Here is a 16,437-nt window from a genome sequence, read left to right on the forward strand (position 1 = left end):
CAGTAACTGTGTCCAGGGCTCCAGATGAGAAAGCTCAGCCTGAAAATAACTTTCAGAATCTCAGGAGAACAATTAGCCTCAACCACCCAAGCTCACAGAGGAGACCACCAAGGCTCAGAGATTATGGAACCCGCCCAGGGTCACCCAGCTGGAGCCAGGACTTGATCTGCGACAAGCCTGCTGCTCAATCACCCATGACCATGGATCCACCCCTTCTCTCCTGCGTAACAACTAATGACTTGATGGCAGACCCAAAACAAAGATTCATCCTCAGGGCTGCCCAGAACCAATACTCTGTTTTATTAGCATAAACAGCGTTGGTTCTTTCCTCACTTCCTGAGTCTCTGATATTTTTAATAGAGCATATGACCAGAGCTGTCATTTTACTTCCTTCCCCTTTCCCACACTTGTATCAGTCATGGTTCCAGCCCAATGAGAAGATTACCTCATGACCTTTGCGTTCATTCCGTTTGCTCCTCCTCACAAGAAGCTTAATTACGCAGGACTATAAACTGGCCTGACTTCAAGTTAGAATTTCAAGGTTGAGCCCATAAGCGTCTTAAGTTAATCCAAACTGAACTGAAACTCCATTCTTTCATTGAAGCCAAAGCTCTAGTGAGGTCCAATAATTTCTTAGAAAGAGAAGAACCTCGATGGTAGGAGTTCTTAACTTTTTTGGGTCATGAAAACCACAGAGAACCTAATAAAAGCTAGGGACTTTCTTGCTAGAAAATTGACATAAACGCACAAATCTACACATATATTTTAAGGGCATTTACACACCCTGAAGACACCCTTATAAGAGCCCTTATGCTCTGGGGGAAGTCTGAAGGGGGAGGAAATCATACAGAGAAGACTTACATCCAGAAGTACTTACATGAAATCAGACTGAATTTTATGGGACCCACTGGCCATAGACTTGAATTCCACACCTTCAAGGTCTATATCTTGAGGTAAGCACCATTCCACCATGTTCCCTGTGGGAAACGGAGGATACAAGTGAAAAGGAACCAAATCATTCAAAGAAAAGGGCTTAGTGCAGGGCTGAGCACAAGTGGTTTCTCACTAAATGTACCGCTGACTCCACCACCAAGATGCTCAAGTGGCTCATCTCATCCATCACCCACGTGCTGGCAGAATCCCTGAGTCACTCCAGAGGGGCATTAAGGGAACCTCCCATCTCTGCCTTCAGGTGAACACGGTTCTCCTTTCTAGACAGGACGTCATCTTTGGTTCTGCCATTTTGCTCAGCCATTTCCAAATCTCCTTCCTGTCACGGCCTCACTTCTAAGAGCTTGTTTCTTACCCTCTACCCCCATTTCCTCATCTCGTAGTCTCTCCTCAAGCCCTTGAGATCTTGCTTCCATCTCATCTTTTTTACAGCCACTAATGACTTTGACAAACTCAAACTCTTCTTATTTTAATTTGCATTCTCATTGACCTCTTTGTGGCATTTGATAATTCCTCAAAAATTTCTCCTTTTTCCTTGATTCCCAAAATAAAATGCTATTTTGGTTCTTTTCCTACTTCTCTGATCAATGTAGCTCTGCTTCCTTCCCCAACTCTTTCTCCTCTCTCCCCAAATGAGGCCCTTTTCCAAGGTTCAACCATAAGTTCTTTGCTTGCAGAAGAAGACATAGTCCCTGACCTCAAAGAGATTAGCGTTCAGAGATAAACAGATAAACAAGGAGACCAGCGATTACAGTTCCGGGGGGGTAAATGCTTTGACAGAGAAAACGTGGGATTTTAGAACGGAGCAGTGACAAGCACCCATCAGTCTGAGGGCATCAGAGAATCGCACAATAGCAGTGTTACCTGGAGACTTCAGAGAACACTATAGAATATTCCCTATTTTCATGCATATTTAAAATTTTTCAAACTAAAAATACTAACTACTTGTGAGATTTTGTTTTAGAACAAACTTATCAACACTCCAAATCCTAATTTCCTAGGCATTAGAACTACCATCAATAATCCCAGACAACGCTTTCAGAGAACTGTTCATCAGAGGTATTGCATATTCAGTCTACCTACACACAATCCAGGCTCCAAACACAACAGACATCAGAGGGTTCTCCAAACCCATATTCAATAGCCTAAAGTACTTTAAAATAGTTTGCTGTCAAGAGAGGAATCATGAAGGGGCCAGCCCAGTGGCGCAAGTGGTTAAGTGCACACACTCCGCTGCGGTGGCCCAGGGTTCACCAGTTCAGATCCCGGGCACGCACCGATGCACCACTTGGCAAGCCATGCTGTGGCGGTGTCCCATACAAAGTGGAGGAAGATGGGCACGGATGTTAGCCCAGGGCCAGTCTTCCTCAGCAAAAAAAAAAAAAAAAAAGAGGATTAGCAGATGTTAGCACAGGGCTGATCTTCCTCACACACACAAAAAAAGAGAGGAATCATGAATCCAACCAACTAATGAGTGAGCTAAAACAGAAAGCATGAAAAAGGGAATTAAGATTTCACAAATAGAAAGGCTAGAACAATGTTGTGTCTGTCAGGACGGAAGACAAGAAAAAGCAGGCTGCACTCTGAAAGAGGGCTGAGCTTGGGGACAAGGGTAAGGTTCTGAGCACCACGTTCCCCCACGTTCCTGTCTTTCCCCTACCATCCATGTCCACATCCACGTCCTGTGGAGCGCATCAGGACACCTAGGAAACTTAAAAAGGTGCCAGGTATCTACCCCAGACCTACAGAATCACAATCCCTTCTCATGCCACACAGGTGACTCTGCTGATGAGCCCCAGAAGTCAGCAGCCCTCCTTGGGCCTCTGTGTACACAGTCTTAACCCTTCATGATGGCAACAGATGGCCAACCCAGGAAAGGGACAGCCTGGGATGGAGCTGCCATGACCCTCAGGTAGACTCTCCTCTGCTCACTCACCTAACCTGCCTCTTCCAGTATCGGCTACCTTGTTTCTCCCCGTGCCACTCCATACTGGGTCCACTAGGTCTAGTGTAGTTTCTGTCCTTCAACTTAGCCTGTCCATGGTTACTCAATAACCTGTTATAACTCATCTAATCTTTGTACTGAAGTATAGAAAAGTGCACAAATCATGAATTTCCACAATGTGCACATACCTCTGTAACCAGCACCCAGATAAGAAGCAGAACGTTATCTGCACGTCAGAAGCCTCTCTTGTGCCCCCTCCAAGGCATTAACTCTCTCTCAAAGGTAACTATTATCCTGACTTCTAATATCATAAATTAGCTTTGCTATTTTTTTTTTTGAAATTTGCATAAATGCAATCATAGTTTGCATTCTTTTGTCTGTCTTCTTTTGCTCAATATTTTTTGCAAGATTCATCCATGTTGATTCACGTAGCAATAGTTTATTCATTTATTACCTCCATTCTGTGCATGTAACACTATTTATCTACTTAACTGTTGATGCACATTTAGCTTATTTCCAACTTGAAGCCATTACAAACAGCAATGCTGTAAAGAATCCTTACTTGTCATCTGTGAACACACGTGTGGTGGCTCTGCAATGAGTCCACCTGGCTAGGCCGGACTATGTTTCTCAGAATTCTCTTCCTTGGACGTTTCCAGTTGAGACTGGCAAGGCAGAAGTGAGGCAGAAGCCACATCATGTTTACATCAGAAGGTCGATGCAGGAGCATCAAGCAGCTGATATGTGTTGTTGCTCATCTACAGGCTCACCACACTGCGGTTGGGGTGGGCGTGTAGCAGCCAGGCCTGCTGATGCTGGATTCACTTTTCCCTGGATCCTCTTGCAGCTTCTCTGACTCCTAAGCCAGGTGTGTGCTTAGTTCCATAATGAAGGGCATCAGCTTCATCAGGACACCCACATCATTAAAGCTGGAGGCAGTGACAGACTGGCTCGGGTTCCCACCCACCCTCATGAGTTCCAGCTTGTTCTCCTTCTTCCCAGCCTTACTCTCTTCTTCCACAACTGCCCGCCCAGAGGACTGCAAGCTACATCATCAGACACAAAGACAACAGCCTTACGCAGATAGTCTAACCAGCTCCCACAACTGCATAGGATCAAATTCCTGCAATAAATCTCTTTATGCATCTCTTAGTGGTTCTGTTTCTTTGATTAAACCTTAACTGACAATATGGACACATTTCCCTAGGAGTAGAACTGCTGTAAAAATGTTTGCATTACTGTAAACTAAGGAACCTTCAATAATTCACAAAGCAGTATTTCCCAAAGCTCATGTTAGTTGAGATTCTACAAAAAATAAAACAAAAATTTTTTTAATTTTTTAAAATTTTTATTGGTGTCATAATAAGTTTATAACGTGAAATTACAGTTGTACATTATTATTTGTCAGTCACCATATGTATGTTCTCCTTTACCCCTTATGCCCACCCCCCAACCCCCTTCCCCTCTGGGGACCACTAACCTGTTCTCTTTGTCCATGTATTTGTTTATCTTCCACATATGAGTGAAATCATACAGTGTTTGTCTTTCTCTGTCTGGCTTATCTCACTTAACATAATACCCTCAAGTTCCATTCACGTTTAAAACAAAATTTTAAAATGGGATTTTGGCCAAACAACCTTTGTTTAAGTTAAATAACGATGGACACATTCCTTTACTGCAGAACTTCTCAGAGCCTTTAATATGTTACTCTGCATTGTGAATCTCTGTAAGATCAATGTTTAATGTTTCCACAATTATTTGGTCAATAAACCCATTTTAAGGAGCATCTTAAGAGACCAATTTTACAGAAGGCATTTTTTTTTTTTTTAAGAAAAGCTAGTATATAAGGGGCTGCAAGTTGACCCTCAGTATCCACTCTTCCTTCCTTATAGAACCTCCTATTTTTAGCTTGGCACATGGCCTTCCAAATGATGTCAATGTTTCTCCATACTTTCTTGCATATAGGTATGGTTACATGAGTAAATTCTGGCCAATAGGATGTGGACAGAAGTGAGGTGTGTAGTTTCAAAATGTGTCTTAAGGAAAAGGAGTATGCTGCCCTTTCCTCCATACTGCTGCCTGGAATGTGGATGTGGTGACGAGCCATCCTGAATCATGCAGATGAAAGCATCAGCCTACATATCCTAGAGGGGATGATGGAGCAACAGCCAACATGAGTCTAGGTCCCTAGATGACCTCATGGATCTGAGCCAACATTCCAGCCCTGGGCCAGCTATCTCCTGACTGTTACATAAAAAAGAAATAAACTCCTGTCTTGATTAAGCCACTGTTAATTTGCATCTCTGGTATTCACGGCTAAACCCATGTCCTACTTAATATAGTTGACCTGTAGAATGAAATCTCCATTCCTTAGCCTAGTTCTCAAAGCCTTCCTCCTTGTCCTCTGTGCCTGGCCAATCCTCATTGTACTGAATGACATCCTGTGAGTTACACTCTTCACCTCTAGATGGATGCAAGCCATTCTGGGATGGGAAGAAAGGTCCATGAGGGTCAGGCTGGCAAATCATGGAATGGAGCACTAGCTCCAGAACACCACTCTGGGAATAGTTATCTTTCTCCCACAGGAACAACATTTCTGCTGACACATTCCTTGGATGAATGGGAAGTAGATAAAAGCTATTATGGTCCTCATCCCAGCCTAATATAATCACTGTCTTAGATGTCTGTTTCCCCAGGAGACTGAACTTCTTAAAGGCAGGCACTTTGCTTGTTTATCTTCACACCCCAACAGAACACAGTGCCTAGCACAGGACAGTATGGGCATTAAAAAAAAGGAAATGGGGGTCGGCCCCGTGGCATAGCGGTTAAGTGCGCACGCTCCACTGCTGGCAGCCCGGGGTTCGGATCCCAGGCGCGCACTGACGCACCGCTTCTCAGGCCGTGCTGTGGCGGCGTCCTACATAAAGTGGAGGAAGATGGGCACAGATGTTAGCTCAAGGCCAGTCTTCCTTGGCAAAAAGAGGAGGATTGGCATGGATGTTAGCTTAGGGCTGATCTTTCTCACAAAAAAATAAAAATAAAAATAAAAATAAATGGTTAAGATGGTAAATTAAAAAAAATGTAAAGTTTTATTGAGGACAGGCATGTTCTTAAAAAGCTAATTAATGAATTAATGTTAATTACCCTAGGAGTAAAGATATTGTGGTTATGTAGGAAAATGTCCTTCTTAGGAGGTTTATACTCAAGTATCGAGGAGTGAAGTATCACCATGTCTGCATTTACTTTCAAATGGCTCAGGAAAAAAAAAGGTATATCTATATCTTATATAGTCAATTCTGATATAAGGCTTGTGGAATTTGTGTCAACACAACTGATATACTAGGGAAGCATTTGAGCATAGGGAATTTCACATTTGTTTATGCTATAGATTCAATGCAATCTCAATCAAAATCTCAGCAAGTTATTTTGGAGATACTGACAAATTAATTCTCAAGTTTATATGGAAAGGCAAAAGGCCCAAAATAGCCAACACAATACTGAAGACAAAGTTGGAGGACTAATAATACCCAATTCTAAGACTTACTATAAAACTACAGTAATCAAGACAGTGTTGTATTGGTGAAAGATTAGAAAAATAGATCAATAGAACAGAATAGAGAGCCCAGAAATAGACCCACACAAATATTGTCAATGCAACTTTGCCAAAAGAGCAAAAGCAATACAACAGAGCAAAGACAGTTTTTTCAACAAATGGTGCTGGGACAACTGGACTTTCACATGCGAAAAAATGAATCAAGACACAGACCTTACACCTTTCACAAAAATTAACTCAGTATAAATAGTATACCTAAATGTAAAAAACAATATTATAAAACTCCTAGAAGATTACAGGAGAAAATCTAGGTGACCTTGGGTTTAGAATGAGTTTTTAGATTAACAACACCAAAAGCACGATCCATTTAGAAAAAAGATCGGTAAGTTGTACTTCATTAAAATTAAAAATTTCTGATCTGTGAAAGACACTACTAAGAGAATAAAAAGACAAGCCACAGACTGGTAGAAAATATTTGCAAAAACATATCTGATAAAGGCTTATATCCCAAATACACAAAGAACTCTTAAAACTCAACATTAAGAAAACAAACAGCCCAATTTAAAAAAATAGACAAAAGATCTGAACAGACATCTCACCAAAGAAGATATATAGATGGCAAATGAGCATATGAAAACATGAGCAATATCAATATGTCGTCAGGGAATTGCAAATTACGAGATACTACCTCACATCTATTAGAACGGTCAAAATCCAAAACACAGAAAACACCAAATGCTGGTGAGGATGTGGAGCAACAGGAACTCTCATTCACTGCTGGTGAGAATGCAAAATGGTGCAGCCACCTTGGAAGAGTTTGGCCGTTTCTTACAAAACTACACATACTCTTACCAGCAATCCTGCCCCTTTGTATTCACAAAGTTGAAAACATGTCCACACAAAAGCCTGTACATGAATGTTTATAGTAGCTTTATTTATAATTGCCAAAAACTGGAAGCAACCAAGATGTCCTTCAATAGGTAAATGAATAAACAAACTGTGGGATAGCCATACAATGAAATACTATTCAGCAATAAATAGAAATGAACTATCAAGTCATGAAAAGACATAGAGGAACCGTAAATGCATATTGCTAAGTGAAATAAGCCAGTCTGAAAAGGCTATATACTGTGTAATTCCAACTATGTGACATTCTGGAAAAGGAAAAACTATAGAGATAGTAGAAAGATCAGGGGGTAAGGAGGGATGAATAGGTGGAGCACAGAGGATTTTCAGGGCAGTAAAACTATTCTGCATGACACTGTTATGGTGAATAAATAGCATTGTGTGTTCTTCAAAACCCATAGAATGTACAACACAAAGAGTGAACCCTAATAGAAACTATGGACTTTAGTTAATTATAATGCATCAGAGTTGGTTCATCAATTGTAACAAATATACCTCGCATTACAATGCAAGATGTTAATAATATAGGAAACTGTCTGGGGGAGGGGGAAGGTGGTATTCCAGAATTCTCTGTGCTTTCTGCTCAGTTTTTCTGTAAACCTGAAATTGCTCAAAAAGTAAAATTAATTTTAAAAAAAGATAATAGATGATTTAACCTGGGTTATTTACCCTAGGGGCAGTAATGATATTGTGGTTACACAGGAAAATGGCCTTATTCTTAGGAGATTTATACTGAAGTATTTAGAAATAAAATGTCATGATGTCTGCAACTTACTTTCAAATAGTTCAGCAAAACAACAAACAGAAAATAAAAGTACATCTATACATAGTCAGTTCTGTTATAATGCTGGCCGGATTTGTCCCAGAGCAACTGATGTATCAGTGAACAATGTGATGACAGGAAATTTTGTGTTAGCTGAGGCAGATTTCCATCATCAGGTTCACACTATGAATGCTGAAAACTGCACCCCGCTGAACGGAGCCAGGTAGGAACACACAGATGCACCCCCCAAACCCCTCAAACATCTGCCTGAGACCTCAGTCACCATGTGCATTACGAGACACACCTACCACTTCCAGTATTACTGCTTTCCATCCAAGTTCACAGAGCCTTTCTTCCACACTTCACAGTAACTCACAAGGTCAACCTTTCCAATACTTACCTTCATATGCAAACTTCAGGTCTTTTTTAAGGTAAAGTGCCATATTTTGAGTATTCATGTATTTCTTAACCATTTAACATAAATGGTTACATACATTACAAACTGTCCTATCATTTGTATTATGTCCCTATCTTTTTTTAATGTGTCACTGACCAAGTGTTTGGGTGTTGGGCCCTTCACCTCAATTTTCCCATAAGCCCTGTGATTTTTCTTGCATGATTTTCATAGCACAGTGATTTTTAAAAATGCATATTTCATATTTTAACAGAACTGACTGTATAAGGATAAAGCAAATATGGCAAAATGTGAACAAATGGGGACTCTAAGTGAAAGATAAAATAGATTTTCACTGTACTGTTCTTCCAACTTCTTGGTGGTGTAAAAAATTTCAACATACAAATTGAGGAACATCATTGAAATAATGGAGATGTGAAAAAACATAAGGTTAGGCATACAGGACTTCGCAAACGCAACAATAATTGTGGTGATGTGCTATAAATAGGGGGATGAAGAGGCATCATGGCTAAAGGTCATCCTTGAACAGAAATATTACACTATTCTCAAAAATTGGAAACCAGTTTATATATGAAAACTGTACAAGCTTAAAGGAAAGTGATTTTGCAAAAACAACAATCCTTGGTGGTAAGACATTTAATGCCAGAAAAATTTCACACCGAACGCTACCCACCCCAGGCTCAGTCTTCATACTCTAAGCCCTTTGGTTTTCCAAATATGCTCCCCACACTTTAGGAACTCAGCCAGGAAGCTGGGGCCTGGAAGGAGTCAACAGAAGGGCCCAGCCCAGGGGTAGTCAATCAAAGGAAGAGGAGTCCACGTTGACCAGCGCCTTATTTTCCGTTTCCCTCCTTCCATCTCCACATCCTCCCTCTTCTTGGGCCACGCCTTGGGCCTATCACAGGTACCTACAGGCCCTGCCTAGCCTCCAGCTGCAAAGACAACTTAGGAGGAGGGCCCACAGGACCACATGAGGAACAAGTGTGGCAGCCTGCATCGTGTACCTTCAGCCAGTCATTCAATAAATATTGGTGGAAAGGAACCTGGCAGCACCGTGTCGGGTGCTGGGCTCACGCAAAGGCAAATATGTGCTTGTTTAAAGGAACCCAGACCCACGGACAGTTGGGTTGGAGGCTCAGTACTCATTGGAAGCCAGAGGGCAGTGCTGAGATGTAGAGATGGTCTGAACCTTGCTGCTCCTCTGTTCTGAAGGCCAGCCTAGCAGCTGTGTGTGTGAGGGGCCCCCAGAGCTGATGTTTTATAAGCTTCTATACTAAGTGAGATATACTCTGTCCTATCTACATAGGGGGCTGCCTCGGTCTCCTATTTCTGTTCAAATGTGAATACCCCAGGCATATATGGATTTCATCAACCACCATTTCTCTAGGCAGAATAGACACTAGCTGCCTCTGCTGCTGCCTGTTAGGAAGTTCATCTCAAAATATTTAAAGTAGAGAAAACAATAATCTTGAACCCAAACAATCTCTTTCTAATGGGAAATATACACATGACCTTCCTTCCTCCTCCTCCCTCCTTGTTGGGTGGTTCTCAAGAACTTCCTCTCGAGGTCCTCATTTTCTAAGCAGTGGCTGCCGCAGCTTAAGGTCCTCTTACCGCTCCTCTGAACTCCCGAGTGGAGTACGGCACCAGTTTTCCCCTCTCCAACATATGCCTTGATTTTTACTCTTTCCATCAGCTTCTTCCCAGCAGAATACGCAAACGCCCTAATTCCATTCGGGAAGAAAAAAGGAATCTTGTCTCAGGAATAAAGGCAGGAACCCAGGAGTCCTCACGGTCCCAACACCACATTCCCTCTACAGAAGCACCTCCGTGGGAGGCCACCAAACCCCAGGGATGGAAGAAACCTTAGAAGATTATCTGGTTCAGACTCCAACACCAGAAAAGTAAACAGCCCATATCACTTCACTTTTGGTCTTAAGTAGTTTTAAATAGTCTTAAAACCACCTAGGATGAGAGTATATCCAAAGGAAAGGAAGAAAGAGTCAGTATAAAGAAACCTGAGGCAGGAAGAAATTAATCCTGGTGATTTCAAGTCAGCCATATGCCGAACCATGGCTGAATTCCAACGCATTAATTTTACATGGGAAAAAACTTCCATTTCTCAGGCCCCATATCGTTTTACCCTGGGCGGTGGGGTGGGGAGGGAGTGCAGGCACAGGAGGCAGGCAGCCCCAGTCTCGCCTCTGGGCTCTGCACCTCCCTGCTCTGTGACTTAGGATGACTTAAGGGCTGTGTGTGTATGTTTTTCTCATCATTACAGCCAAGACTGGGGAAAGGACCACAGGCAAAGTCCTTGAACCCCAAACATAGTTCCTGGCACAGAGTGGGCACTCAGTAACTGGTGGTGGTTAGGATTTCCACTCCTACTTCACTCCCCATAGACTTTCAAGAGAAGAAACAGAATCCACGGCAGATGGCCACAAACTGACTTCTCCCTGAAAACTGCAAGCAGGTGAATCACCAAACAGCCTGGGAAAGATTTTGCCAATGTGGGTTTAATGAAATTAACCACAACTGTCATCCACTGACCTCTGATGGAAACTACAGAGAAAGGACATGGTAGTTAATCATCCTAAGAGACTTTCTTGCGTCGGCTAGCAGAACGGGCCTTCTCTTTGCCTCTCTTTAAGCTGGCCATTTTTAGGACTGCTCTTTGCATCTCAAAATTAAGCTCCAAATTTTCCATTCTCATTCTACGTTGTCACTTTGCCACTCACGGCTGGAGCCATTTATTATTTGCACGAGTCAGATGACCAGGGCAGCACTCCAAGTTATGCCTCAGACACCACACCTAGCCCTAATCTCACTGTGCCGCCATCATCTCCATTGTTTAAAAGAAAATGCTTGTAGTTCCTTGACTATATGGAGAGTGTATGGAGATCAAAATTAGCGTGTGTTAGTGATTTTAAATACACTCATTCGACATAAACATAGGCGCATTTAGATGCACTAAATAGGTTTTTAGATGTAATTTGGGCCCTGGCAAGAGGTCGAAGGAGAACAGGTAGTAATTCATCCCTAATCAGGAAGAACAAAAGGAGAGACATCTTAAAAACCTCAGCAGGTTCTCCTCCCCTCAACCATCTCCTTCCTCTTTTAAGCCAGCCTAATACAGATACACACAGCATAGGAATTTCCCCCAGACACCCACAAAATAACTGAGGAAAATGTAGCAGTTTAAAGTGAATCTCCTATAAAGAAACAGTCCAATGAGGCAGATTCCCAGGCGTCATTTATTGTAGGTCCAAAGTTTTATGTGCCTCAGGCCCACACGCCAAGTCCTCAGTCACGTGGTGAGACCGATGTGTCACCTTCATAGACAGGGGAGGGATGAGCAGGCTGATTTCCAAGTGTGACAATACCTTTTCCCTTAATTAAGCAGAGAAAAGTAAAGAAATTCTACTAAAACCCACAGAACAAAATAAAAATTAAAAACAAAGAGTCTAAATAACGGGTTGAACACAATGAAAAAGCAATATTCTGGCTGCCAACCTCTCTCACCCGGCTCGCGTAGTCAGCATCTGGGCCTGGTTTCAATAGCAGCTTTGTAGCCCAGATGGCCAGCACCACCATCCCAAGGACTCCCTGCTCCAGATAAAGACTGAGTGTGTGAGCAAGAGAGTGTGTGAGTGTGTGTGTAAGTCTCTACCTCACTTGAACCTGAAGCCCTTGGTCCTCATGTCATTTGTAGATCCAATAACCATAATTTTCAAACCATGAGTCCAATGAAAATAACATTCTTTATGCCTCTATCCTTTTCTGATTCTTTCTACAGATACCCAACCCACAACTTGTATCCAAAGGTATACAAGAAGAATTACTCTCTTATTCCCATACACCAGTCTGAGAATCACTGAGCACATTCCTCCTAAATGTGCACATACACGACCCACACAGACACTCTCTAACTAGGATCCACTCCTCCCCATATTCCCTCTCACATCCACTTTCACCACAGAGACCATTCATACCCTATAGGTGGACCAGAGCTGTGGTTTCTCTCCTCCTCCATCCTCTCCATTGCACACATGCACGCACACTCTGATTTGGATACATGCCAACAGTTATCTACTCTAGGTGGGAAAATGAATGACATATCCGTGGCCTGGGCAGTTAATGACTGGGGAGGTTTGGGGAGAAGGAGCTCCTAGGGAAGAAAATGGAGGACAGAGACGGGAGAGACACGGGGGACTGGATAGGCAGGCAAGCAAGAAAGAGAAAGTCTAGACAGTTTCTCCCACATACTAATAAACTTCTGTGATATGCTCTGATTTTGATAAAAAAGACAGTTTTCCTTTTAGTACTTTTGGAAACATAAGCTAAGGAAGGGCAAAAGTCTTGGTGGACCAAGGTTAAACAGTAACATAGAGCAGATCTGCCTCACTGGTAGAGTGAGGAAGATACTGAACTAAAACCAGGAGACATTAGTCTGGCCAGTGATGTCTCCAGCCCACCCGGCAACCAAGGGCCCGCATCTCACCTCTCCAGACCATGATTTCCTCAGTCTCACACAAGGGACACACCAGGAGCTCTCTGAAGCCCTTGGCCTAGTGCTAACTTTTGAGGCCCTGGGAACCTCCGTAGCATTCATTCATCCATGCATCTTCTACTTTTAGGAGATGTGCCATATAATTTTTACCTTATATAGGTACTATTAGAATATTTTTACAGGATCCAAAGTGCCATTTTGGACTGGGATAGATGACAAAAGAGAAACAAACAAGTTTAGAGGCAGGAAACAACAGCTTTCCAAAAAACACAAACAAAAACAAAACCATCAACCAAAGTTAAAAACACATTCTCTCTCTCTCCCTCTCCTTTCCTTCCCCTCCACGCCCTGGAGACAGTAATGATGAAAAGTTAGGGGGCAGAGGTTCAGGCAGTGTAGTATGCTAGAAAGACTCAGAGTCAAGTAATTATCAGCTGGTTAATATTTCCAAATTACTCAGTCATCCCTGGTCTGTCTGCTGTTGTATAAACTGGGTATAAACAATCAACAAATTATAGAGTAGTGATTAGAATTAAATGAAACACCATGTTAGTAAAATACCTGCACACAGTAAGTGTCCAAGTATCAGTTACAATTCCTTCTTTCCACATTCACCTTAATCTTAAAACCATTACACACACACCCACTCCATATACACAAACCCACAAAACCCTGCTCACCAGCTGTGACGGACAAGACACGGCGAGGGTCCCATCTCTGTGGAGCCTGCAATTTTATCAATTCCATCTGTGGTTAGTGTAAGATTCTCTTTTCTCCTTCCCTTCCCTAGACTCGACTGCTAAATCAGACCCTGTTAATGTTCCATTTCTTCTAGTTACTGTTCAACACTTCCTAGAATCAATCTTATCTATTTACTTGTAGGTGAAGGGCTAGGGCATTAAGGAATATTATTAGTTACAAAGTATCTGTTTTTTCCTAGCAATAAGGGTTACTTTGGTCAAAAAAGAATAGTTTTTCAAACCACTGGTATGTGGGAGTCCCAACCATAGGTGAGTCAACCAAAATGTGTGATGAGCCTAAAATTTCTTTAAAAATAGAATAGAAAATACCAGTATGCATTATAAGTAGAAGGAGTTAGTCCTACTTCATGAAACTTCTGTTTCAGTTACATATGTATGTATGTGAGTATATTGGTTGGGATGTAAAATTAATTTCATATGGTGAATCAGTCAAAAAAGTCTGAAAGCCATTGGGATGGGGCCAAGGAATAGACAAGAGTCAGAGGGGCCTAGTGTCCTCCCCACAAACGGTGGATTTTTCTTCCTGAGCCTTGCTGGTTTATAATCCCTGACTGAAATTAAGTTACCCTGCCTGGGACTGCATCTTCTGCCACAGATGAATCCCCACCTCAGGATCCTAACCCTTCTTCCTCCCACGCCATCAAGTTCTTCCGAATGGGTTCTACCGTCATCCTTGGAAGGCCAGGAAGGGGCCTCCAGAAAGCAGCAGAATATTCTCCTTCACTAATAGGCACTCCACATTCCAGCAACCCCACTGGAGTTACGGACAGAAAGACACACCTGGGTTTTCTTAAGCCCCAGAACCATGACTATAGCTCTCCCTCCTCCAATACTGAGAGCAGAGCAGCTCTCCACGCCCTCCCAGACCACCTGAGGCCTTCTGAGCGCGGGTATTTATCCCTTGGCTTTTGAACCCCCCATGAAGTCTCTCACCACTAAAACGCACACTTCCTTACTGAGTGGTTAGGTACAGATGAGATAACCTTTAATTCTCCACACATACCAGACAGAGCCTACCTGAGAAGCCTTCTCCTTTAATCCGTCTCCAGCTTAATCCCTCAGTCTCATCCCTTAATGCTCCCCGCATTAATTCCTCAAAATAATGCTGTCAGAGAAAGTGAACTTGGCCGCTTGGAAAGTTTACGGTGCAGGGAGAGATGGGGAGCGAGGGCGGGGGAGCAGAGAACCTAGAAGCCTAGGACAGTCTGTTTCAGAAGGAGTTCACTTGGGGGGCGTTCCTCCTCTTAAGGGAAAAAACCTTTTAGCCAAGCAGGAAAACAAAACAAAAGCCGGCGTGCCTGTGGCTACACACAGGATCCTCCATCGCTGGAGAAGCGCAAACACGACTGTGGGGATGCGGGCGCGGAACGCGGATCTGCTGAGAAGCAGCGGGACGGAAAGGAGAGGGGGGTCGCAGGGCGCAGGGAACAAAGCCGCGGGTCCCGCGCCCAGACCTGGCGGGCGCACTCTGCCGTCTCCCAGGGAGGCGGCCGGCGGGGCGGGGTGCAGGTGTGTGGGTGCGGGTGCGCGCGCAGCGAGCCCCTCCCCCGCCACCCCCAAAGCCCAGTAGGGCGACCCTCTCCCCGCCCCGGGTCCCCGAGCGGCTCTCACCCGAGCGGGGATCGAAGGTGACCACGAACACGGCCACCACTTGGTCCTCCTCCACGTCGCCCAGCTCTAGGCGCCCGGGCTGCAGCAGCACCTCGGAGGGACCCAGCTCCTCGCGCTCCCGCCCCCTCAGCGGCTCCGCGGCCGGCCGGCCGCCCCCGCCGCTGCCCCAGCCCCGGCCTCCAGCCTGCAGCTCCGGGGCCCGCGGCGGGGAGACGGCGGGGCCCTCGGCCCAGCGCAGCAGCGGCGCCGCGTCTCCCCGCTCCACCATGGCGAAGCGAGGAGGAGCCGCGGGCGGCGAGGGGCGGGCGCAGAGGCGGGCTGCGGGAAGTCCCCTCGCCCGGCCGCCCGCCCGGCTCCGCGCTCGCGCCGCGCCTCCGCGCCGCCCGCGGGCCGCACCTGCCCCGGGCCGCCCCGCCCCGCCCCGCTGCCCGCCCCCCCCCCGCCCCGCTGCCCGCCCCCCGGAGTCGACTTTCCGAGCGAGCCCGAGAAGGCGTCCTCCCAACAGGCTTCGCTGAACTGCGTGCCTGATTTGGGATTTCATGGATGCATATGTGTGGTCGCTATAGAAAATGTGTGGTGGCATGACACGCATCCACCTGGACCTAACTGTGCCCGGTTGAGGTGCCTTCTCACCTAGGGTTCCGTGGGATAACTGTACGACCGTGAATTTTTATACGCCACCATTATTTTTGAAAGTCCCCTGGTCATATGGGCCATGACAGAAATGTATTACATAATGCTGGGTGTGTGGCCAGTGCTACCGCTGAGCTGGGAAGTGAAGCAGAAGAGGGGAGCCCTGGCTGCAGGGCCTTGTTTGGGCTTGGGATGTGGCCTGGTCTCCTGAAGCTGTGAACTTTGGTGTCTGGCCTGGAGTAGTTGTGTGTGTATAACCCAGTCTCTTGTGCCCTTGAATGAGCTGGATAGTGCCCTGGCCCTGGCCCTGGCCCTGGCCTTCCTGGGGTTCCCCATCCATTTCAGTGACTAAGTCTCCACAGATGACGGATTGTCACTTACTCGCCCTT

The 16,437-nt window shown here is 44.7% G+C and overlaps 1 protein-coding gene across 3 annotated transcripts in view; it reads right to left on the bottom strand.

Annotated features, from left to right (window-relative positions):
- DENND11 (DENN domain containing 11) overlaps positions 1–15,683 on the bottom strand; it is a 42,595-nt gene extending 26,912 nt beyond the window's left edge. For 2 of the 3 annotated variants that reach the window (XM_087431842.1, XM_004430686.3), the window contains exons 1-2: positions 15,416–15,683; positions 878–977 (exon numbers count right to left, since the gene is read on the bottom strand). In XM_087431842.1, coding sequence (XP_087287968.1) covers positions 878–977; positions 15,416–15,683 — 368 coding nt within the window. Of the gene's footprint in view, positions 1–877; positions 978–14,821; positions 15,222–15,415 lie in introns of those variants that run through there. The other variant, XM_087431850.1, reaches the window with a different exon arrangement.
- Between the last annotated feature and the right edge of the window lie 754 nt (positions 15,684–16,437).

Source organism: Ceratotherium simum, chromosome 1, assembly GCF_057802395.1.
Source record: "Ceratotherium simum simum isolate JZ-2026a chromosome 1, ASM5780239v1, whole genome shotgun sequence".
Classification (NCBI taxonomy): domain Eukaryota; kingdom Metazoa; phylum Chordata; class Mammalia; order Perissodactyla; family Rhinocerotidae; genus Ceratotherium; species Ceratotherium simum.